The following is a 24812-nucleotide window of genomic DNA, read 5'->3' as shown; positions in this document are numbered from 1 at the left end:
CAATTATTTCAACCTTCCCTCATAGGTTATGTTTTCTAGAGTTTTAATCATTTTGATTGCTCTTCTCTAAACTTTCTCCTATGTCTCCACACGTTTCCAGAACGGTGGCACCCAAAACTGGATACAATACTCCAGCTGAGGCCTAATCAGAGCAGAGTAAAGAGGAAGACATACTTCTCATGTCTTTCTTACAACCCTCCTATTAATACATTCCAGAATGATGCTTGCTCTTTTTGCAAGTGTCACACTATTGACTCATATTCCGTTTGTGGTTCAATATGACCCCTACATTCCTTTCTGAAGTACTCCTTTCTAGGCACTAATTCTCCGTTTTGTAGGTATGTAACTGATTGTGTCTTCCTAAGTGGAGCATTCGTCCATATTGAATTTCATCGTATTTAGCTCAGCCCAGTGGTTCCCAACCTTTTTGGGCATATAGACCCCGTTTCAATTTATTAAAATTTCACAGACCCCCTTTCCTAGGGGAGAAAAAAAAGAAAAAGAAAAGGAAAGTAAGGAAAGAAAAAGAAAAGTAAGGATCGGGCCCTTTACATTGGGCCAGATCCTTATTTTTAAACTTTCCACGGACCACCTGCAGTACCATCGTGGACCACCAGGGATCAATGGACCACAGGTTGGGAGCCTAAATCATTAATTAAGATATTGAACGGAATGGTCCCAAAACTGATCATTGCAGAACCCCACTCATTCTGCCATTGATAACTACACTCTGGGAATAGTTATTCAACCAGTTATGCACCTATCTTATATTAGCTACATCTAGATTGTATTTCCCCAGTTTGTTAATGAGAAGGTCATGCAAGACTGTATTAAATGAAACAAAATACAGGACTATGTAGCACTTTAAAGACTAACAAGATGGTTTATTAGATGAAGAGCTTTCGTGGGCCAGACCCACTTCCTCAGATCAAAACTAAGTGGGTCTGGCCCACAAAAGCTCATCATCTAATAAACCATCTTGTTAGTCTTTAAAGTGCTGCATAGTCCTGTATTTTGTTTCAGCTACACCAGACTAACACGGCTACATTTCTATCACTATTCTGTATTAAATGACTTACTAAAGTCTAGCTATACTGCATCTATAGCTTCCACCTTATCTACAAGGCTTATTATCCTATCAAAGAAAGCTAACAGGTTGGTTTGACACAATGTTCTGTTGAGGCACTATAGTAAGTTGAGGGGTCCTAACATGGAGTCAGCATGTCTATAAAAAGGGCACCACAAACGGTGCACACCCACTGACCTTGGGGTGGGGAGGTGCACTAGGCACCTGAAATAGCAGGTGCCATTGCCAAGATTTACAGAATTCACAGTGGCTTAACATTGGCTAATTGCTGTTAATATCTGTTATTTGGCAATAGGCCTGCTACGCGTTTGTACATTCTCAATGCATGCAAATGTAGTGGTTTAGTGTTGAGACTGTCTGCTAATGACTGTTAATGCATAGTATTTGACAATAAACCTGCTTGATGATTGTACCCTTGCCTGAATCTGTCATTTCCGGGAGCACTCAGAGATCTCCTGTGTTGGCCCAAGTGCACGGGGTGTAACACTTTAAATAAATGGAGCGCTGACATTGACGCACACAGCCGAAAGTTTATCATCACCGACAGAGTAAAGGTCCTGTCAGGAGCGCTCCGGGACAACCCCAAGAACACTGACCAGATGACAATGAACACTGAAGTACACTTTTAATGCAAATAATTAGTAATAAGTTGCATTTATAATAGAAATTGTAGAAGTGTAGAACTTGAGGAGACCTGGTGAAGCACTGGAATGGGTTACCTAGGGAAGTAGTGGAGTCTCCATCCCTAGAGATGTTTAAGTCTCCGCTTGACAAAGCCCTGGCTGGGTTGATTTAATTGGGATTGGTCCTGCCTTGGGCAGGGGGCTGGACTTGATGGCCTTCTAAGGTCTCTTCCAGCTCTATGATTCTATAAGTCACCTAATCCATCCCCCCATTCAGATATTATTATAAAGCGACAACAAATAGTTTAAAAATGTTTATTTTTTCAGAGCTGTTATAAGAGAATCAAGACAGAAAGAACACTAAACAAAATGCTATCTGTTTAAGTCTTTTTTATTTTTCACACTTAGAAGACTTAGTTACATAAAGTGACTTATATGAGGAACTGATTATCAGTGTATAAGTGTATGATACAATGTATGATACATTAGTGTGAAAGAGTGTACATAAAGCTCAGCGTAAGTTCTGTAGTTACAGAGAAGTAATACATTTGTCAGAAAGGGATTATTTTCCAAGAGTCTATGTACAAATAAATATAGCTTTCCTACTATGTACAAACTTGTATTCAGATAATATACTGATGCAGAATTATAGTACAGTTTTATCCAGTGAATAATGATCAATAAACACACACAAAATCATCTGTTTATCTTGGGGCCACATGAATCATTTTTCCATTACAAAAAATTATTTAAATAAATAAGGCTAGAGCTCCAGATTTATTTTCAATTAAATTTAAAAATAAAGGAAGGAAGAGTTTGAAAACTGCTGCATTAAAAATACTTCATTACAAAAATAACAAATAGATGTAATTTAAAACACAATACTGAATTTTTGAAGTGACAACATATGGGCCTGATTTTGTAAATCCTTTCTAACAAGTAGTTCTTAAGCTCATTGGATTCAGGATGAAGGATTAGGCCCATCATGAGGAACTGAGATGAAATAACGGAAACAAAAAAATGTAACATCTGCAATGCTTATCTTTGACAAATATTTCAAAGTTGTTGCTTTTCAGTGGATAGTCTGAGTCTGGAGAATTTAAAATACTGTATGTCTCTTGTAACAGACGTAGCTTAGTGTCTATAAACTTAAAACACAAAGTGCTTATTTTACCGAGATTTCATTTGGGGAATATTTTAGAGTAGTGATGTGAATTCACTGCCAAATTAGGTCTGAGTTTTGAACGTACAAGACCTGCAGGATTGCTTTTGGATTAAATGCATTGATATAAAATAATTCACATCATTTTATAAAAATCACACTGAAAAATAAGAATACAGGCAGTCCCCGACTTACGCGGATCCGACTTATGTCAGATCCGCACTTACGAACAGGGCTTTCTCGCCCCGGAGCTCGCAGGCAGCGGTCCACCACTTCGACCTCCAGGGTGAGAAAAGCTGCTCCCGGTGCCCCTGGTCTGCTGGGGACCGTCTCCAGCAGACCAGGGGCACCGGGAGCAAAGCCGCAGCAGCGGCGGGTTCCCGCGCTTCTGAGGCTTTGCTCTGGCAAAGCATCAGAGGCGCGGGACCCCGCCACTGCTGCGGTTTGCTCCCGGTGCCCCTGGTCTGCTGGGGGGGGGGCCCGCAGCTAGTGTGCCCCCCCCCAGCAGACCAGGCTTTTGTTGTGGACCCTGGGGCACAGCAGCTGGGGCGCTGCCGGTTGGTCCCGCAGCGCTGCTCTGGGCACTACTGGACCAACCCGGCAGCACCCCAGCTGCTCTGCCCCAGGCGTCCTGATTCAGCCGCTGCTGGTCAGTTTCAGCAGCGGCTGAATCAGGACGCCTGGGCAGAGCAGCTGGGGTGCTGCTGGGTTGGTCCAGTAGCGCCGAGGAGCGGCGCTACTGGAGCACCCAGCAGCACCCCAGCTGCTCTGCCCCAGGCGTCCCCAAGTCAGCCGCTGCTGAAACTGACCAGCGCTGACTACAGGAAGCCTGAGGCAGAGTTGCTCTGCCCCGGGCTTCCTGGAATCAGCCGCTGATCAGTTTCAGCAGCAGCTGACTTGGGGACGCTTGGGGTTCTTAAGTTGAATCTGTATGTAAGTCAGAACTGGCGGTCAGTTTCAGCAGTGTCTGAATCTGGACGCCAGTTCCGACTTACATACAGATTCAACTTAAGAACAAACCTACAGTCCCTATCTTGTATGTAACCCAGGGACTGCCTGTATGTGCAAATTCTGCTCTCTCTTACCTTACTGACTTTAGTAAATTTGTGCTAGTGTAATTGAGGGTAGAATATGACCCAACATATCTGCATTATTCTACCTGAGGTCATTTTGTTAATTAGAATATTAATATTCAGTTCATGTTTTGTCTTTCTTATGTTTAAGTGTCAGCATTTTGTTAACTTAAAATGTAACAGTATTTTATATTAAACATTATGTAACAAAGATGAATAATAGATTATTTATTTAAAATTAATGATGATACTAAGAAACCCAAAAGTGATCTGCTTTTTCTTAAATGGCTTTGCTTTACATTATGAAAATTATGGAACATCAAATATTATAAAGTGCAAGATGTTTAAACTTACATAGAAATTTTGTTTGGGTTACTCTGGTTTGATTATAAGGAGAATTTCCTTAAATATATACTCATGTACAATAGATTTACCCACTCCTAACTCATATACATAGTATGTCTCATCATCTGAAGAAGTGGGTTGTGCCAACGAAAGCTCATGATACCATCTATATTTTTTGTTAGTCTCTAAGGCTATGTCTACATAGCAGAGTTATTCCAAAATAACAAAGAGTGCATCTACACAGCAAGCCATTAGTTCGAAATAATGTTGAGCTGGAAGACTTCTTATTCCAACCCCTGTAACTATCATTTCACAAGGAGTAAGCGAAGTCGAAGGAAGAGTGTTCTTCCTTCAACTTCATGTCGTGTAGACAGCACCAAAAGCTGAATTAAGCTATTTCGACTTTAGCTATGTCAATTGTGTAGCTGAAGTTGCATAGCTTAATTTAACTTTTTCCCTGCTGTGGGGTGCTACAGGACCACTTGTTTTTTTAAGTTTTTTTAAGTTACAGACTAACTTGGCTGTCCATCTGAGACTTTATACACTGTATAAATGTGCATTTATATGAGTTAGGAGTGGGTAAACTTACTATACATGACTTTGTGTATATTTATTTCTTACTCTATAAAATATCTTATTTAGGGCTATTTCATTTTCATGAAATCATGAGTATAAACACACAGTAGGCCTAATATAAGATTTGTACACATAAGGAGTATGGGATTATTTCATATATATGACATTTATGTCTCATGGGTACAATGATTTGTATGGCTTTGGTTTGGAAAGTTTTGGTAGGCTGCTTCTTGTTTTCAATCATACAAAAAAATGATTAAGACCCATACACTGATATTTCTGTACTTATGGCAACAAATTTAAGAAGGACTGCTTTGATAAATGAAATTAACTCCCGTGCAGAAGGCCAATGAAAAACCTATGGGCAACTTAAATTAACTTTACAGGCTCAAATTAGTACCAAAAATTTCTAGGGCAAAGTTATTCAATATTTTTACACATTTGCAATTCCTTAAGCTACCCATCTAATTTATATTAAGCATCCCAGGAAAAAAAGGGGAATATATGGAAAACTGGTCCAAGAAAAAGAAATACATTATCAATTTTTTTAACTGTTTCATCTTATTTACAAAGGAAAGAAAATAACTTCCCAAAATGTAAGTGTTTAAACTATTACATCCATCTGTAATTAGTATTGACTATATGTTCTAAATAGTTCCTGAAGGATTTCCAATGTATATAGTTTATGTTATCTGTTCTCCCTTCAGTAAATGCACACCGCTCCTATTACAATCATCCCTGTTTAGCTTGTGTATCAAAACCACTTAGAGTATGTCTACACTACATGGCTCCATTGACGGAGCCATGTAGATGAGCTTTGTAGACATAGCAAAATGAAGCGGTGATTTAAATAATCGCCGCTTCATTTACATCAAAATGGCTGCCGTGCTGTGCCGATCAGCTGTTTGGTGGCACAGCGCGGTAGTCTGGACGCTTGGCGGTCAACATCTAAAGCCTTTGTTGATTGCCCCGGTAAACCTCATCCCATGAGGCATAACGGGGCAGTCAAGAAAGGCTTTTGATGTCGACCACCATGCGTCCAGACTACCACACTGTGCTGCCAAACAGCTGATTGGCACAGCACGGCAGCCATTTTGATGTAAATGAAGCGGCGATTATTTAAATCGCCGCTTCATTTTGCTATGTCTACAAAGCTCATCTACATGGTTCTGTCGATGGAGCCATGTAGTGTAGACATACCCATAGATTCCAGGAGTAAAAACCTGGCCACATAGACATCAATAGATGTAATGGAACTACACTAGCTTCAGTGAAATGGCTAGCTCAACAATATAAGAGCAGGATAATATTTGGCCAGAAACTGACAGTATTGAACTGGTCATCATAATAAGACTCCATCTAAAATCAGTGGAGTCTAATCCTTCTTTCAGATTACTCAACAAAATGATCTCAGTCTTTCCCAATTTCTTATATTTTTTCCAGAATATTTATGTAAATAAATGGCAGTTCACAAAATCCATTAATATAACATTAATGAAGACAAAAATAGGGTTGCATAAATATAACTGAAAGCCTAATTTGGCCTGGAGAAATTTCATTACAGGTGATAACACGTGAGAAAGAAAGAACTAAGCTTGAATCGTAGGTCCCAAACTGAATTTTAAATTGAAGATGCTTTAGAATCAATGAGCCACAATATGTATATAATAACACGATGTCATTTTGCAGAATCAGTGTTCAGTAGTCATATTTCCCATATTTCTTGAAAGAAACAGTTGAATAAATGATAGCTGCATAAAAAAATCTCATTTAAAAAGATTTCTAGGTACTTCAGATCTTTATAGAATTAATAGACTACATGTAACCTATTTTCTATTAGCACTTCACAAACAGTGCTGAAAGTAATATAAGTATAGTGGCCATAAAATACTTCAGTGTATGTGCATGTTATGCATCTATTAATATATGATCTTTTGGTAAGCAGCTGAATAACTTGTGTCATCGGTATATTTTAATTCTATGCTTCTCAAAGACTATTTAGACAGTGAAATGAATTGAACAAACAAGCAGAATACAGACAGGCACACAGACACAGTAGGACTATCTACCCTGGGAAATTAAATTAACTCAATAAAATACTAAAATTAATGTTACCTGAACTGTTTCTTCCTGCAAAGATTTTGCATATCCATACAGCAATATCTCCAAATGCCACATTGGCATGCATCCAAATTACTTATCCCTGCTTCCCAGGTTAGTTGTCTCCACAATGGATGTTTTCTTGTAACTAGCAAACAGTTGAAGGACCTGAACAGAACTTTGCAAACATATGACCAGGTCCGCAAATGGTATAAACGGATATATTTCTATTGAAGATAGTGGAGCTATGCAGAGTTGCATTAACTGATAATCTAGCCCATTCAAGATCTATAAAGAAGATGTTCTCTTCCATTTATAGTAATTCCAAATGGAGTTCTGCCAAAGTAATTATTTCAGATTCTTCAAAGTCGAGTTTTAAGATCAGATTCCAATTTCAGTTATGAAAATGTTAATCTGGAGTTATCTTGAAATGAGAACAAAATTTAGGTCATAGGACCCAATGGGTGTATATATTAATTTATATCCAGACAGTGCCAAGAAGGTAGCCAATGGGATGCAAGTTAGTGTAGAATTTTGACTCTTGAGGCTTGATCCTGCAATTTCTATGCAGGTCCAAATTCCCATAGTCCTATAGACTTAGGGGTAAAATAACTCACAAACATATATGGGGATGATGAATAACCTTATTGATTGTATGGCTGATAATCATAATAAATTACAGCTTAATTCTGAAACATCTCTGCACGAGTACTACATTGAATGGAGACATTGATATCAATGTGAGTAGTCACAGAATAATGTGCTGCTTAATGTAAAGGTATCAGAATTTGGCCCCTAGTGAATTTACTTCAGTTGTAAGAGTGACATTTCAGATGTAATGTATATCCCACATAAATCAATCTGCAATCTGGATTTATGGATTTTCACTACATTGGATTACAGTAAATCAATGATCTGTCAGGTCTCCAGTTTTCAAGGCTTTCAAACTCTTTTTCTGTGTGAAGAAGGGACATGTTTCCCTTCCAATGCCAATCCTTTCCTTCCTTTACCAATAAAAGCTATTGACTAGTAATGGAAGAGTACATCAGGGAAAGAGTGAAATAGTTTCCTCAGCCAGTTATATAAGAGGCTGTCGTGATACGTACAGAAACTCCCCGAGTTACAAACATACGCACATACATACAAAAGCTCACCTGCAGCCTCAGCATGAACATAGATTCATGCTGTCCTCATGCAGCATGTTTCAGGCAAGACGCACAGGTGGTGTGCCAGAGGATTCCAGAGAAGTAAAGGGCAGTTACTCGGCCAACAGCTGGGGAGAAGTGGCACTTCGAAGGGGAAACTGCTGTTTCTCTCCAAACACTAGCTGCATGGCCACCCCGTGTTCCTCCAGAGTCCTCCAGGCTGTTGGTGAGTGGGGGCTAGGTGCAACCCATGTGGGGGAAAGAGTGGCCACAGGAGCTGACACAGAGCTTGTGAAAGCAGGGAGAGAAGGCTGGGGGATGCTCAGAAATACCCTTTAGCATCTCCATCTTATTCTTCAACCTCCGCTAATTAAAACCGCCTTTTCCCAAGCATCAGCATTCAGGGTTAAATAAAAAACTACTTCTACTATTTTGCACTGCAAATATACATTATTTTAGCTACATTATGGGTTAAATAGGTTTTTGTGGGCTGGTCAGGGATCCTAACTACCATTTATAACATTGTTTCAATGAGTTCTTAGTTCCAAACAACTGACTTACAAACAAACTTTTGGAACACAACCTGTTCATAAATTGGGGACTCCCTGTATAATAGCTTTCTACAGCCAGTTTCCTATTCTAATAAAACATTAGATTACTTCACAGAAAACACAAAGAAAGCACCTATTCTCACTGGAAGCTGTTACCTACAGTACTGCACTGTTACTCCAGCATTTAAATAATGATTTCCCTGGTCGATTCATGGCAGCAGAATCTGCAAATTTTCTTAATCCTGGGATAGACAGTGAATCACTTCTAATGCCTTCAAAGATTAATGTGTTAACAGAGGCAATATAACTCCACCAATTTTCTTGAAAGGGCAAGACTGAGACGAATATTTTAACACAACATTGAAACGTAATTACAGTATTGTATACCAATCACAAGGCCTACTCAAAAACTTTCCTTAGAATTCTCTGTGTTGACCATTGGACTGAAATATTTTCACTAAATACCATTTTGCAAAAATTATACTATATTTGCTGCCATGCCACAATGTTGTATGATATTCAGCTGCTAATGACTTTACTTTCCAGAGCACATCACAGCTTTCCTACTGCTACCAGTTATAGATGGACATAGGAAGAGTGGCTTTTCCCTTCCTCAGTTTGGGACAGGTTCTGTTAGTACTTGCACTGGTATAAATGTGGAACAAATACATTGAGAGTCTGAGTGCATTGAACTGAGATCAACATCAAGTCCTATGTGTTCTATTGTCTTAAATGTCAAACTGGTTTGTTTAAGTTTGTTTAAACTGTTTTTTTTAACTAAACAGCAAATGCCTGTGTAAACCTGTCCTTTTAGTCACTTCGTAAACAACTACCCAGACATTAAATACTTCCTGATAACTAAAATGATTTCTGTACCGTGCCTTAAAGATCATCTTCTATTAAATAGAAAATGATCATTACAATAAATTACATTTGCCTCTGTAGTCACAGTTTGTTTTCTAGTTTTTTTCTCCAGTTTTCATTGCATGATCTAATTTATGTCTCACGTGATTGTGCAAGCATTCGACATAACCCCTAATCCACATACATGTGAAATAATCCATCCTTGGAAGTTCAGTCTGAATTAATATATTCCATTTGTTTAATTATAATGGTTAATTCTAATGTTCTTTTGAATTCAAAATGTATTAATTTATCAGATGTCTCATCTCATTGATAAACTAGGCAAATATAACTTAGATAGGGCCACGATAAGGTGGGTGCATAATTGGCTGGATAACCGTAGTCAGAGAGTTGTTGTTAACGGTTCTAAATCCTGCTGGAAAGGGATAACAAGTAGAGTTCCTCAAGGGTCTGTTTTGGGACCCGTACTGTTCAATATCTTCATCAATGATGTAGATATTGGGATAGAGAGTACGCTTATTAAGTTTGCAGATGATACCAAACTGGGTGGGGTTGCAACTTCTTTGGAGGATAGGGACATAATTCAAAATGACCTTAGCAAGTTAGAAAAATGGTCAGAGGTAAACAGGATGAGGTTTAATAAAGAGAAATGCAAAGTGCTCCACTTAGGAAAGAACAATCAGTTCCATACATACAAGATGGGAAGCGACTGTCTAGGAAGGAGCATGGCAGAAAGGGATCTAGGGGTCATAGTGGACCACAAGTTGAATATGAGTCAACAGTGTGATGCTGTTGCAAAAAAAGCAAATATGATTCTAGGTTGTATCAACAGGTGTGTTGTAAGCAAAACTCGTGAAGTCATTCTGCCGTTCTACTCTGCACTAGTTAGGCCTCAGCTGGAGTACTGTGTCAAGTTCTGGGCGCCACATTTCAAGAAAGATGTGGAGACATTGGAAAGGGTACAGAGAAGAGCGACAAGAATGATTAAAGGTTTAGAGAACATGACCTATGAAGCCAGGCTTCATGAACTGGGCTTGTTTAGTTTGGAAAAAAGAAGATTAAGGGGGGACATGATAGCGGTTTTCAAATATCTAAAAGGGTGTCACAAGGAGGAAGGCGAAAATTTGTTCCTCTTGGTTTCTGAGGACAGGACAAGGAGTAATGGGCTTAAAGTGCAGCAGGGGAGGTTTAGATTGGACATTAGGAAAAAATTCCTAACTGTCAGGGTGGTCAAATATTGGAATAAATTGCCAAGGGAGGTGGTGGAATCTCCCTCTCTCGAGATATTTAAGAACAGGTTAGATAAACATCTGTCAGGGATGGTGTAGACGGAGCTTGGTCCTGCCTTGAAGGCGGGGGGCTGGACTCGATGACCTCTTGAGGTCCCTTCCAGTCCTATTATTCTATGATTCTATGATCTCCCTCCTTCCTACCTCCCTGAATTTTTCCTTACAAGTGTTGTGCCTGCATCAAGACCTCTTCAGTAAAGGGGAGAAATAGCTGCAAGAAACTGCTGGGATTTTCAGGAAATGTCAAACATTGAACCTAGGGTATGTCAGCCTGCACAAGTAATTCAAGATCAATATTATTTTCCAAAGGGGAAAGAATAATCACTTGAAGGAGTAACTCCTCTATTCCAGTATAAGAAGATTTTAAATCTTATTTGAAGCACGATATGTCACAGTCTTGTGAGTTGTTTGAAAATACTGTAGAAGAGACTTTTCATCACAATGCACCTTGTTAGATGTTTCAGGTACTATTCTGCTATTTATTGTAACTTCAGCAAAATATGAATCTTCTAGTCAGTCTGTAGATCTCAGTATATTGTGTATAATTTTAAACATTCCCCCTCTCATTTAAAGGTTCAGCACTCAACAAAGTCCCATTTAGTACACAGCTCTTTCTATTCCTCTCTAATCTATGAGAAGAATACCTGGGGCCACTTTAAACATTTGTTTTTGTTTGCTAAAGCTACTGTGTGCATTGTCATCTAAGTTATCACAAAGGATTTGCTGGTTCCTTCATGATATATATCACAGTTGGGGCCAATTCTATTTTCACATAGCTAGGCAACCCCTCTGAGTAGGGCTGTTTTAGGATTTATGGGGCCCTACACAGTACTATTACCCAGATGCCCTTATGCCCAACGGCAGCCCAGGAAGGGGGCGGGGCGAATAATGAATTGTAGAGATTTTTTTATTATCTTCAGCAACACACTAATTAAATATTTCTGAAGCAAATTTTAAACTAAATTCAGAAACTCACAGTATATACCTGGGTTGGGCAAATGCCTGTTAAATAGCTTCATTACCACTTGAATGGCTCTTTCATAGCTTCTGTGTTCTGCTAATAGGTCTGGCAGACACTTTTTCACTTTCAAGTTAAGTAGATTATTTTGGGAGGAAGCAGAGTCATAGAACAGAGCTAGGAAGAGACAGGTGAGTGAACATTAAGACCCAGTGCTGCCCAAATTTTAGGTGCTCAGTGCAACTGTGTTTGGGTAAGTGTAGGGGTAAACTGAGGCAGTCCATGATATCTTGCTGAGAACTGAGAACTCAAATCCTAAATAATTAAGGCCAGGCCTGAGAAGCACACAGACAATAGCTACTGTGATCCTGGTTCCCCTGGCAACCACATTCCAAAGGGGCCTCACTCTGATAAGGCCTGGCTGGTACCAGCCAGGCTGCGCGGTTTCTCTCACTGTCTCCTGTAATTTCAGATAAATAAGCTTGGATCCCAAGAACTGTGCCAATGCAAGGAAGTAGTCATCTTGCAGTAGACACATCACAATTTCAGCAAAACAAGTTACCATCAACATGTCCATTTTGTTTATGTTGGCTCATTTAGCTTGTTAGAAATAATTACCTGTATTAGTGATAACATGTTTAATTGGTGATGGGCGGGGATCCTGTGTAACCTTGTAGTCCATTGGCTTATGTGCTCATAATGTTTCGGCAGCTAAACCTATCAAATCACTTCCACTCTGCCCATCTGCTGCCTATATATTCTAATGTATGTTTTGGTTAAGTTAGTGCTCTCCAGGTTAACCCCTGGTTGGTACTCCACCATTGCTGGTGTTCAATAAATCCTCTGCTTGTTTTCACCTGCACCCAGTGTGTCTGGAATTATTCCCTACAGTAAGGATGGTCCGGCCTCTGAAATCAGCAGGATTTTACTTGTGTAACTGAATTCACAATTTGGGCCCTGCATTTTTCTTCCCTCTCGGCACTTCCACTTCTTTCAGTTGAAGTCACTGTAAGTATGTAGATCTGCTCTTATATAGATCTATATCCATATTTCAGTTGCGAGAGCAGCACCATGATAATTAAGACTGTAGCACAGACAAGAGATAACTGCTGCTCCCAGTTACACAGGACTGAAGTTCCACTAAAATTGCAAAGGGCATGGCAGGTATGTAATTCAGAGCAGAATCTGTCTCTGTATGTAATTCTGTATATAGGTATTAAATCCTAAGCACAAGAAACTGTATCTCCTAATTTTCTTGCTTTCATTAGTACCTTAACTTTAATATCAACTTTTTTCTTGTGTTAAATATATATTTCTTATTCTTTGATTGACTATTGTTTTCTCAGTTTTTATGCTCTATGCAGATGTAGTTGTGGAGAGACATAAACATACAAACAAGAATACAATGAAGAGTAAAAGTGTGAAAACATGGAACAGCGAAAGAAAAGCATGGCCATAACACCAGAACAATCAACAAGACAAAATGTACTGAACCATCCATCTGTAGTCCAGGATAAAGTATTTCCAGGGCAGGTGGTATTTAAACCAGAAACAACTCTGAAATGAGTCACTTTTGGAACACATATACATATTGAAATTGCATGAACTATAATCAAACACAGACCCTGAAAAAACAAACAGGCATTATCTAAAATAATTTGTACTCAGGTTTCAAGTGTCCCATTTTATATCCAACTATAGGAAATGCAAAATATTTCTATGTAGGAGCATGGGGTTTTGTCTCTTTCCCTGGGCCTTTTTTGTTTTAATTTTGGACCTGCTTCTGTTCTCATGTCTTTAATATGAACTAGAATGGGATCTTCTTCCATGGGCCCCCTCAGACCACCATAATTAACACGTTAACACTTCAGAAAACTCTGCCTCACCTGACCATATTACAATTGTTAGAGCCCCTTGCTAAATTCTGAGACTTACAGGGGCAGACATTCAACTGGAATAAATTGTCATAGCTTCATTAGGGAACTGTGACAATTCACATCAATTGAGGATCTGCCACAAAGCTAATGAGAAAGTAAGTAACACTGAAGGATTTATTCTTGATAATTAGTGGTGGGAAATAGTCTATACAAGGATTTTTGCTTCAGCTTTCCATCATGCAGCTGCATCTAAATTTTATATGAAATACTACACATAAGCAAATCCAGCCTTCTTTCTGATATGAAAAGGCAAACCTATAGTGGTAATAGCATCAGAAATACATTGGTACTATTTATAGTATTGCTGCACTATAGAAAGTAGTGAATTCACGTAGTAGTCGAATTTTCTGCTTGCATGCTGAGATAATGCCAGAAGAGGCCACAAATCCCCAGTCTGGGTTTCACCTTTGACTATCACGAGTGTCTATATCAAGTAAAAATTGTCAGCCTACAGTGCACCAACAGTGCTAGAGCCAAGGTTTCTGGATGCTGCACAGTTTAGCAGTATTCTATTGAAACATCATCTGTAATTTGCCAAGGACTTCTACAATGTGGATATCCAAAATGTGTCCACGCTCACAGCACAAGTCCACCTGAATGAAGAGATGTGTGAGTCTGTTTCTGTCGGTTACTCATGCAGTCACGAGTTGGCTAACATCTTTCACTGACATTCAACTAGTAATACCTGTACGAATATATTACTCTTTGTGCCCATGAATAGACATATAGTAATATAGAGAAGGAGAGATACAACATAGTATACGTGTAGTACATATAATAACTTGTTTTGTTATAGCACACAAAGAGGACCTCTGCCAGTGAGCAGCAAGATCTTCCAAGTGACATGCAGAGAAGCTTCAGAGTAGCTGATCTCACCTTTTACAATTAACAGTTTTGTTCAGCAGCACAATTTTCCACTTCAAATCCAGCTCTTTTCATCCTCTTTATTTATTTGTTGTAATAAAAAGGGTTATGGTCTCTCTGCTTATTCACAGGGGACACTGTCCATTGCAGTTATTTGTTTTGTTCAAGAAACAGCGCTTCGTACTAGATAGAGATAGGACACAAGATCACTTTGTCCTCCAAAAGCACGCTGACGACCAGGAATATGAAATAGAGACCAAACATTGTGAAGCCCAAGAATTTATTCATCTTCCACTTGCATAAAGCAATGGAGAGGATGACAAAGAGTAGCATGATGAAGAGGAGGACGATAGCACAGAACAATCCATTGCTGCTGACAGTTACCGGGGAGAAGCTGTTAATTACAGCGTACAGGAGCCATGGAAGAGGAAGACTGAAAAACACAAAGAGAATTTGGAAATGCCATAGAGAAACAAATAATGGTGCTAAAGTGCTCTGGGGGCACAATTCAACATAAACTTGTTGATTTAAATATAATGAAGCCCATTTAATAGGATAGTGCAGGGACACAGTAAGGCATTTCTGTACTGAGCTTTGGGGAATAGATTAGGTGAGGCTAGGCCAGGGGAGTCCAAACTTTTCAAAAAGGGCCAGATTTGATGAAGTGAACATGCGTGAGGGCCGACCATTTTGCCTGACATTCTTTGAACCATTAAAATTAAATGCAAATTAACTATTTTATGCAAAGTTTATTGCAAACAACATACTTTTCATTTCGTCACATGGATGACAAATCTAAACAGGTGTTAAATCACTCTGCCTTTCATATCTGAAGGCCAGATGAAAAAAAAATCCAGGAAGCTGAAATATATGTCAGGAACATTGTAAAGTACATTACATATTATTGGTAATAAAGGTTGTCTGTCAACTTTTAAGTTCAAAAAATATGAACAGGAACATAACACCAAGTATACATGTTGTGTCCAAATATATTTATAACTGATTTAGACCAACTGACATTAACTGAGATTTTACAATGTATTCATCTCAATACATATGGATTCGTTGGGGGCCATAAAAGATAGATATTGCCAAATTACCTGGGGGGCCGTATTAAACCAGAACACGGGCCGCAATTGGCCCGCGGGCCGGACTTTGGACATGCCTGGGCTAGGCTGACACACATCCTATTTCTCAGCAATTGCTCCCAGTTGAGGCCCAGGCACAGACTGACAAGCTGGAGAAGACGGTGGCCAGAGTATCAGCCAGTGAGGAGAACAGAATTGGTTAGTTTTTGTGTCTGTTCAGCACCTATCCTACCACCATGCAGCTCTTTGGGCACCTCCAAAAAGTAAGTATTTACTACGTTTCTGCTGCCACAGGTTTATGTTGGGAGGTGAAGAATGGAAGGGAATTCACGTAAGTGAGATGGCTATGCTCCCAAGAACCCTTAGACTGTGTCTACATTGGCATGATTTTGCCTGTCTACACTGGCGGGGAGTTCTTGCACAAGAACACTGACGTTCTAATGTGTGAAATCAGTGCTTCTTGCGCAAGAACTATGATGCTCCCGCTCAGGAAAAAGCCCTCTTGTGCAACTGTTCTTGCGCACGAGGCCAGTGTAGACAGGCAACCTGAATTTCTTGCGCAAGAAAGCCTGATGGCTAAAATGGCCATCGGAGCTTTCTTGCGCAAGAAAACATCTACACTGGCAAGGATGCTTTTGCGCAAAAGCAGATCTCTTGCGCAAAAGCACATATTCCATGAGGAGTACAGCTAGTTCGGATTAGGAAACCTAATCCGAACTAGCTACTCCGTGCTGCGTGTAGCCGCATGGCACGGGGTTCAAACTGCCGGCATTTAAAAATGGCGCCGGCTGGCTTCATGAAAATGAAGCCCGGGAAATTCAAATCCCGGGCTTCATTTGCAAGTGTGGTATGCCTACATTACCCTCCTAGTTCGAATTAGGAGGGTAGTGTAGACATACCCATAGTGTTTACACAAGCAAACCGCTATTTTGAATTAAATTCGAAATAGTGGGGCCCTTAATTCAAGTTAGTTAAACCTCATTTTACGAGAAATTATGCCTAACTCGAATTAGCTAATTCGGAATAAGCGCTGTGTAGACGCTTATTCTGAAATAGGGGGCCTCCAGCCTTCCCAGTTTCCCCTGGTGGCCGCTTTGGGCCAAACCAGGAAAACTCTTCTCCCTCCCCCCAGCCCCGGAGCCCTTAAAGAGACAGACTCTGGCCACAGTGCTTGTGCCAGCTCCAAGCCTGCCGGCCCAGAGCCAGCAGTCACTGTCCCGACCCAGTGGCCTCAAAACATGAGCCAGCAAGCCACTGGCAGCCAGACCTCCACTGCACCCCAGGAGTAGTCTGCCAGCTCCCAGGAGCCTGCCTGGGCCCGGAGAAGTTGGGCGCCTTCCTGGTCCAGAGCAGAGATCAGGGTGGACCATACTCAGGTTTGGGCGGATGCCCCCAATGTCCATGATCTCTGCACTAGACAGAGGAACACAGCCGTCTATGGCAGGAAAGCTGCCAGCCTGGCCACCAAAGGCCACACGCAAACCCAAGAGCAGGTTTGTATGAAAATCTAGTTGGTCCAGCAAGACCCCCAACTCTGAGCTTCTCCTCCCCCTTCCAGCTCCCTCCTCCCAGGTTTCCCTCTCCCCTCTCCCACCCTCATTCCACCCCAGTTTCGATCAATAAAGAGAGTTTGTTTTTGGTAAGAAATGTGTTTTTATTTGACATCAGGAAGGGAGGTCAGAGAGGGGTAAGTGGAAGGAGGGAGGAATGAGGCACAAGCCCCCAGTGGGGCAGACCAGGGAGACTCTTAGTGCTCCTCAGGGTGGAAGCTCTCCTGCAGGGCCTGCTGGACACTGACAGCCCCCCGATGGACCTCCGGGATGGCAGCCTGCAGAAAGTGCAGCCAGGCTCACAGCAACACATCCTCAAGAAGCACCAGAGTGCCCAGGGGCAGCTCCGGCTCCATGTTGCAGAGTGCTGTGGTGTCCCGAGTGAGGGCAACCAAAGCACGCAGAGACATAAATGCTTTGCTGTCCCTCATCGAGGCAGGCAAGCAAGCAGGAACACCTGAGAACCGGCTGCCTGAGTGGGCTGTCCCTTTAAGCACAGGCCTTAGATAGCCTCAGGCAGCAGCCACACGCAGACACTCCGGACCTGATGCCCTGCCTGACCTGGTTCTGGCTGGCCTTAAATCCGATTCTGTGTCCAGTCAGTGTGGATGCAGTTTTTTGAATTAGCAAAATGCTAATTCGAGCTGCATTTTGTGTGTAGACGTGTTAATTCGAATTAGCTTAATTTGAATGAACTATTTTGAATTAAGATAACTCGAATTAATGCTGTAGTGTAGACATACCCGAAGCGTGCAGTGTAGACGTAGACCTTGAGTATAAGCTAATGGAAAAGTGTTTAAACTTAAGCTGATTTTCTGTGTCTGTGGTGGGTATTACTGCATTTTCCATTCTGTAGCTCTTCTGAGGCAACATTACTCCTGACTATGTCAAATAGAAATAAACATTTAAACCATTCATAAGCGTTTAGCAGAGCTGTGAACAGGTAAAAAATGTCTGAAAAGCTCACATAATTCAAACCATCTAATCTCTGATTAACCTGATCAAAATGAAATATTTTTTAAGGCTTAAGCTGTACTTAAACTGGAAACTAAGCTGAATTATGCCATTTTTAATCAAAATTATAGCAGAATGCCCAAGATATACAAAGCGCCTTACATTTTCACAGATAAAATCTTAAACTGAGAAAAATAAAAGGCTATATTGAAATATTGCAACCCCCTACCTTTCTTGCAATATGTCCATTGCATATGTTTTAAGTTTAAGCACTGGGGATGCATAGTGATTTAATGTGTGTAGATATCACATTCCTTAACTGATTATTTTAAAACAAAACATGCTACTGCATTCACCATACTAATAAAGAGAGAGGCTGAGACCAAAGTGATAGGGATAGCTAATGGGGTGGTAAAAATAAACCATTTCTACACCTCACCAATTTCTGGGACTGTTTTATATCAAACCAACTCCTGGTGTAATTTAGAGCATCCTTAGATTGCTCTACATTGCTTCAGCTGCTGATGGCCAGCAAGTGGTGATAGTCAGATTTTCAGTTCCTATTCTTAGAGCAGAGATAGAGTGTGGGTGGCAGGTGACTTTAACCCTCACATCCTATGTTCTGAGGCAGCCATGAATTTGATTGACCCTGATGTAAGTTAAAACAGTAGCAATGAGCCTCTAACTTGTGCTCAGCTTCCCATGGCCCCATTGGGGCAAACAATGCATTACATCTGTCCTTACCCCAATTACCATTATACCCAGGGTTGGAAGCAGGGCTTTTGTTGAACCTTTTCACTCTATAGCTGCCAGAAAGGCCCTTGCACAGAGTATGTTCTCAGGGTACCATTTCTGCACACTTTAAGGCCTCCTTTCACTGTCAGAACTATGTGAAGGAACCTCAGATTAACAGAAGCAATGCCTGTATGTCTGGATTTATTTAGAGGGTGAAATACTCATGTTATAGTCTAGAGCTGGTAAGGTACTGCAAGAACAAAAGCATTCATAATCAGTGATCACACAGATAGCTGAATAAAAGGCACCAAATCCAAAATTGCCGACTAAAGCAAAGCATGCTTTAAACACTTCACCTGCAACAATATTCTTAAGTATTTTAAAAATGTGAAATTTATCTGACTGGTTCCTTAAATACACACAAACTGGAAGCTCATGCAACTGATTTATTTAACAACAACTACTTACTCACTTTTGACCTAATTATATAGTAACCTTGATAAAGATAAAAAAAACAGTAAAACACATTGCATGTGTAAACTACTGTATTTTGAAATCTTCTACTCTTCTGTTATAAGAAAGAGTAGAAAATAAAGGTAGCCAACACCGTGACAAAAATTAGCCATAATTATCATTGTGCAGTACTTACCCCACTGTGATGTCAAAGATGTTGCTTCCAACAGAGCTGGATACAGCCATATCACCTAGGCCTTTTCGTGCCACAATAACACTGGTAATTAAGTCAGGGATAGAAGTGCCCGCAGCTAGGATTGTCAATCCCATGATTTCTTCACTAATGCCAATAGTCTCACCAACCTAAAAGGTATTTGGAAAAATACAAAAGAATGCACTGAGGTCATAGAAGGAATGAGCATTCTTTGCTGTAAATATGGTTGAAATGGAAAAATAAATTAGGGGCATGTTCTCGTCTCATTCTTTAGTAGAACACCGATGAAAAGAGAATAGAACTCCCAAGCTTTTGGTACATGACATTTTTTAGTTTTGGAATTAAATATGACAAATCCGACTTAGTGACTTTTCTAATACTTATTGCCAATACAGAGGAAAAGAACATATTTATGTTATTAATGAAATGGTCAGTAGGGAAGATGTTATTGATTGCCTCTTTAGGGCCAAATGCTGCCCTGTATTGTACAGTGTAGTTTGGAGAGGTAAGAGGAGAGGGGTCTGCAGGATAAGAGAGTCCATTGCTAATGTGTTTGCTGGTGCTGTACAGCCCCAAATTAGCTTTCTGCCAGTATGGGGATGCGGTTAGATTCTCAGCAGGCTAATATGTTTGGCAGTGTGCTATCAGGATATAGAATCATAGGGTTGAAATAGACCTCAGGAGTCCATCAAGTCCAATCCCATGCTAAAAGCAGGACCAACCCCAACTAAATCATCCCAGGCAGGGCTTTGTCAAGCCAGAACTTAAAAACCTCTAGGGCTTTATTTATATATATATATATATATATATATATATATATATATATATATATATATATATATATATATATATATATATAATTAATTTGTGCCATTTGCTTTGGCCTCATATTTTTCTTAAGTGTTTTTCTTCTTTGAGAACTAGAGCTGTACAAATCATGCAGTAGTCAGAGGGATTCACCAGCTGAAGCATGTGGCTTGATTCCCAGTGATTCAGAAGGATCCAACCCCTTTCTTCTTAAACCCAGGAAAGGAAGTACTTGGACTTCTTCCAGAGGGGCACAGCTTAAATAGTGAATGGGGTAGAGGAGAGCACATAGCTTTTACAGAGAAGTTTTACCAAATAGCAAAATAAAGAAAAATAACCTGATTGTGATTAAATATGTTTTCCCTTTACTCACGATCTGTGCTGATCTGTACTTCAAGGCCTAGTTCCCTCCCATGTCCAATATTTTTATAGGCATGGTCATTCTGACTACTGCATCTACTCCTTCCAGCCCTTAACTTCGAATTTTTACACAAAAAGAGCAGGAACGGTATCTATATGCAATTCAAATTTCAGCACTGTATCTCATTGGTTCTTTTGCGCCCCTGCCAGCACCCATTTTACCTAAATGTAACCCTTAAGTCACCGGGTGCTGTCCAGCACTCCTCCTATCCATCAGATGGCCCTAAATGTCAAAGACAAGTAGAAAAGCTTACAGTTCACACCTTTATCAGTTGCTTACCTGATGGGCCCACCAGACCATTAAATATGAAAAAACTGCTATCCAAGTGATCGATCCGAAGAATGTGATAGGAAAAAATTTCCTGGAAGACTGAAAGAAATAAAACAGAAATTATGTGCATTTATGCTAATTATTGACCAATGCATATACAGTTCCAAACAAATTCAAAATTATAAACATCAAGGCTGTGTCTACACTGGCATGAATTTCCGGAACTGCTTAAAACGGAATACTATTCCGTTTTCAGTTTTTCCGGAAAAGGAGCGTCTACATTGGCAGGCTGCTTTTCCGGAAAAGCCCTTTTTCTGGAAAAGCGTCTGTGGCCAATGTAGACGCGCTTTTCCGGAAAAGAGCCTCGATCGCCATTTTTGCGATCGGGGCTTTTTTCCAGAAAAGACTACTGGGCTGTCTACACTGGCCCTTTTCCGGAACAGTGTTCCGGAATAAGGACTTATGCCCGAGCGGGAGCAGAATAGCTTTTCCGGAATAGCGGCTGATTTTGTACAGTAGAGTGTCGTTGCTTTTCCGGAAATTCAAGGGCCAGTGTAGACAGGTCGCAGCTTATTCCGGAAAAGCGGCTGATTTTCTGGAATAAGTGGCCCAGTGTAGACACAGCCCAAGTGATCTACGTTAGAAGAGGGTTCTGTTGGTGAATGCCTGCATGCCCTGATCCTGCAGGTCTTATACAGGCAAATTTTCCAATAGGAAAATAGCCGATGTCAAGATTGTAGTATCAGAAGTGTAGCAGTGATCCTGGTCATACTGAATAGTAAATATTAGTTTGCAATTTATTTTGTATATTCTTAGGTCCAAATCTGCTTCCGTGCTTTTTTGAATTAGAACCTTGGCTTCAAATTTATCAACTAGCTTATTCATAAGGAATCATTTTGAAAATGGAAAATTGTTGTAACAGGCTTTGATATTCTTTAGAGCCATTTTCCACTTTTTAAGTGATTTCTTGTGAATAAAAGTTATTCAAACCAATCTTTATCTTGAGGTCTAAAAGCCAAGTAGCATTATTCCTGTTTTAGAGGGGAAAACTGATGGTGAAGTGATTTGCTTAAAGTAATTCAGCAGGCTAGAGAAGGAAATCAAACGACATCACCCAAATGTCAGTATAGTACCACATCCACAAGGCTATACTGCCATGCACACTCACTCAAAATATTCCAGGTACAATTTATATAAAGAATTATTCCAGAGCACTGTTGGAAAAATCTCTGGTTGCTGGTGTGAGGATGCACCAGCACTCAAAGTGGAGCACCCCACAGGGACATCACTCAAAGAAGAACATCAGTTACTGTTGAGGTAAGTAACCTTCTCTTTTTCTTTGAGAGATGTCCCCATGGATGCTCCACATTAGGTGACTACAAAGCTATTACAGATCAAAGAGGCAGGAACTTTGGATCTGGCAGAAATGTGGTGGGAAGAAGCACCTTAGCAAATCTCAGGTTGGAGAGAGGTCCCTGCGTAAGTGCGTAGTGCTTTGCAAATGTGTAGTCTGATGACCATGTAGCAGCTGCACAAATGTCTCTTATGGGTTGTGACGGGGCAGCAGAGCCCCACACTTACAGTCTCTCCCCTCCAGGGGAAATAGGCAGCAGAGCGGCACGGGGCAGTCGCCGCCACCCCGCGTGCCCAAGGCAGGACAGTAGAGTGCCCCAAAGCCGGCCCAGCTCCAGGGGACCGGGGAGCTCCGGAGGGAATAGCGTTACGTGTCAAGGACACCAGGAGAGAATACCAGGAGGATGTGGGACCTATTGAGACAGGAGGGGGAGGAAGCAACCCAGGGCAGGGCCAGGGAGGAAGGTCTGCGGACTGACGAGTTAAGGGCAACACCCTGTCAATCAGGTCGTAGGGGAAGAAAAGGCTGCCCCTTGACCTTAGGGCCCTGGGTTGGGACTCGGAGAGAGGGCAGGCCCACATCCCTCTTCCCCTTCTTCACCACCTACTGCCCCAGTCAACTGGAGCAGTGTTTTTGGCAGCGGCCAAGAGGAGGGCCCTGCGAGGCCCGGCAGGGCCAGCAACTCGAGGACCAGACTAGAGAGTCCTTTTACATGGGTACTTTGTGGAGGAATGCTGTTGAGGTAGACATGGCTCTGATAGAATGTGCCTGTATGTTGTCTGGAGGGACCACCTCTTAATGGGTGGGTATGTAAAGTGACCTTGTCTTTAAAAAAGGTGGTATATGGGGGATTAGGGCTGTGATCTCTCCCACCCGTCTCTCCAAGGTACAGCCGATCCCCGAGTTGCGAATGGCCGACTTATGACCATTCGCAGTTATGACCAAAGCTGTCGTAAATGGCAGACCCTGAGTTAGAAAAGCGATCCGCGCTTACGAACAGTGCGGTCGCGTGTAACTCTATGGGGTCCGACTTACGAACAAACCGAGTTATGACCAATTGCTTGGTCCATAACCGGTTCGTAAGTCGGGAAGAGGCTGTAATGGCTGCAAGAAAGACGGTCTTCATAGATAAGTGTAGGAGGTAGTGGCCATTGGTTTGAAGGGTGGCCGGGTTAAAGCGTTCAGTACAAGATGCAGGTCCATGTTGGTGGGGTGATATTAGGATAAAGTGCTTGAAGACTATTTAAAAAGCTCTTTGTGAGTGGATGTGTAAATATTAATAAGTTGTCTGTCTTAAGGTGGAAAGTACTAATAGCGGCAAGATGAACTTTAGTGGAACTTATTGCAAGGCCCACTTGTTTAAGGTGCAGAAGATACTCGAGGATGGCAGGTAAGGAGGATGTAGAGGGTGCTTCCTGGTGGTGTATGCACCACATGTTGAATCTTTTCCATTTTTTAAGGTAAGTCTTACAGGTGCTCTGCACCCTATTGTGTAGAAAGGCTCTGTACTTCTTGTGAGTAAGTCAGTTCTAGTTCAGAGAACCATCGAGGAGTCACGCCTTCAGGTGTAGTGAGTCAAGGTTTGATTGGGCAGTGTGGGGTTCTGGGGGAAGAAGGAGATTGTGGCTGTGTGGTAAGTGGACCAGTGTCACACAGACATCCTCATTAAAAAGGGGAACCATGGCTGACGTGGCCATGATGGAGCTATACAAATTGTGTGCGATTTGACTCTTTTTGCCTTGTGGACCACCTTGTTCAACAGCGGTATGGGAGGAAATGCATACAGGAGGTGGGATGACCAGCTGATGAGAAAGGCGTCTCCCATGGACCTTTTGCCGATGCCTGCCTTGCCTTGAAGCAGAATAGGTGACATTTTCTGTTGGATTGTGTGGCAAATACGTCTATGATGGGGTGACCTCATAGTCAAAAAATGCATGACCACATGTGTGGGTTTATTTGCCACTTGTGCTCGATTGGGAGGGCTCAGCTGAGTGGTTCTGCCATTGTGTTTAAGATGCCCAGAAGGCGCATTGTGGTAATGTTTATACCATATTTGAGGCACCAGTACCAAAGTGCAATGTCTTCTATGCAAAGTGGTCGAGATTGGGCCTTGCCCAGTATATAAAATATTGCTGTAACATTGTCTACGTACAGTCTGACATGATTGCTGACGATGAACAGGAAGAATTTCATGCAAGCATGTCTGACTGCATGCCGTTCTAGGAAGTTTATATGTCCGTTCTTGCCGCTGCTGGACCACAGACCCTGGGCCTTGTGATGTCATAGCTTAGTGCCCCATAATGTAAGAGATGCCTCTGTCGTCATGGAGATGGATGGTTCTGATGGATAGAAGGGGACTCCGGAACAAAGGTTTTGTGGACTTGTCTACCAT

At 41.2% G+C, this 24812-nt stretch overlaps 1 protein-coding gene across 2 annotated transcripts in view; it reads right to left on the bottom strand.

The window, feature by feature from the left end:
• Positions 1-10651: 10651 nt before the first annotated feature.
• SLC24A2 (solute carrier family 24 member 2) overlaps positions 10652-24812 on the bottom strand; it is a 182000-nt gene continuing 167839 nt past the window's right edge. For both annotated transcript variants that reach the window (XM_075931491.1, XM_075931492.1), the window contains 3 exons: positions 21076-21165; positions 19551-19717; positions 10652-15007 (listed from right to left, as the gene is read on the bottom strand). In XM_075931491.1, coding sequence (XP_075787606.1) covers positions 14758-15007; positions 19551-19717; positions 21076-21165 — 507 coding nt within the window. In that variant the 3' untranslated portion in view covers positions 10652-14757. The remainder of the gene's footprint in view (positions 15008-19550; positions 19718-21075; positions 21166-24812) is intronic.

This window comes from Pelodiscus sinensis, chromosome 6 (genome assembly GCF_049634645.1).
Source record: "Pelodiscus sinensis isolate JC-2024 chromosome 6, ASM4963464v1, whole genome shotgun sequence".
In the NCBI taxonomy this organism is placed as follows: Eukaryota; Metazoa; Chordata; order Testudines; family Trionychidae; genus Pelodiscus; species Pelodiscus sinensis.
Note: the sequence above shows the minus strand (reverse complement) of the source record. Positions and strands in the feature narration are given on the sequence as shown.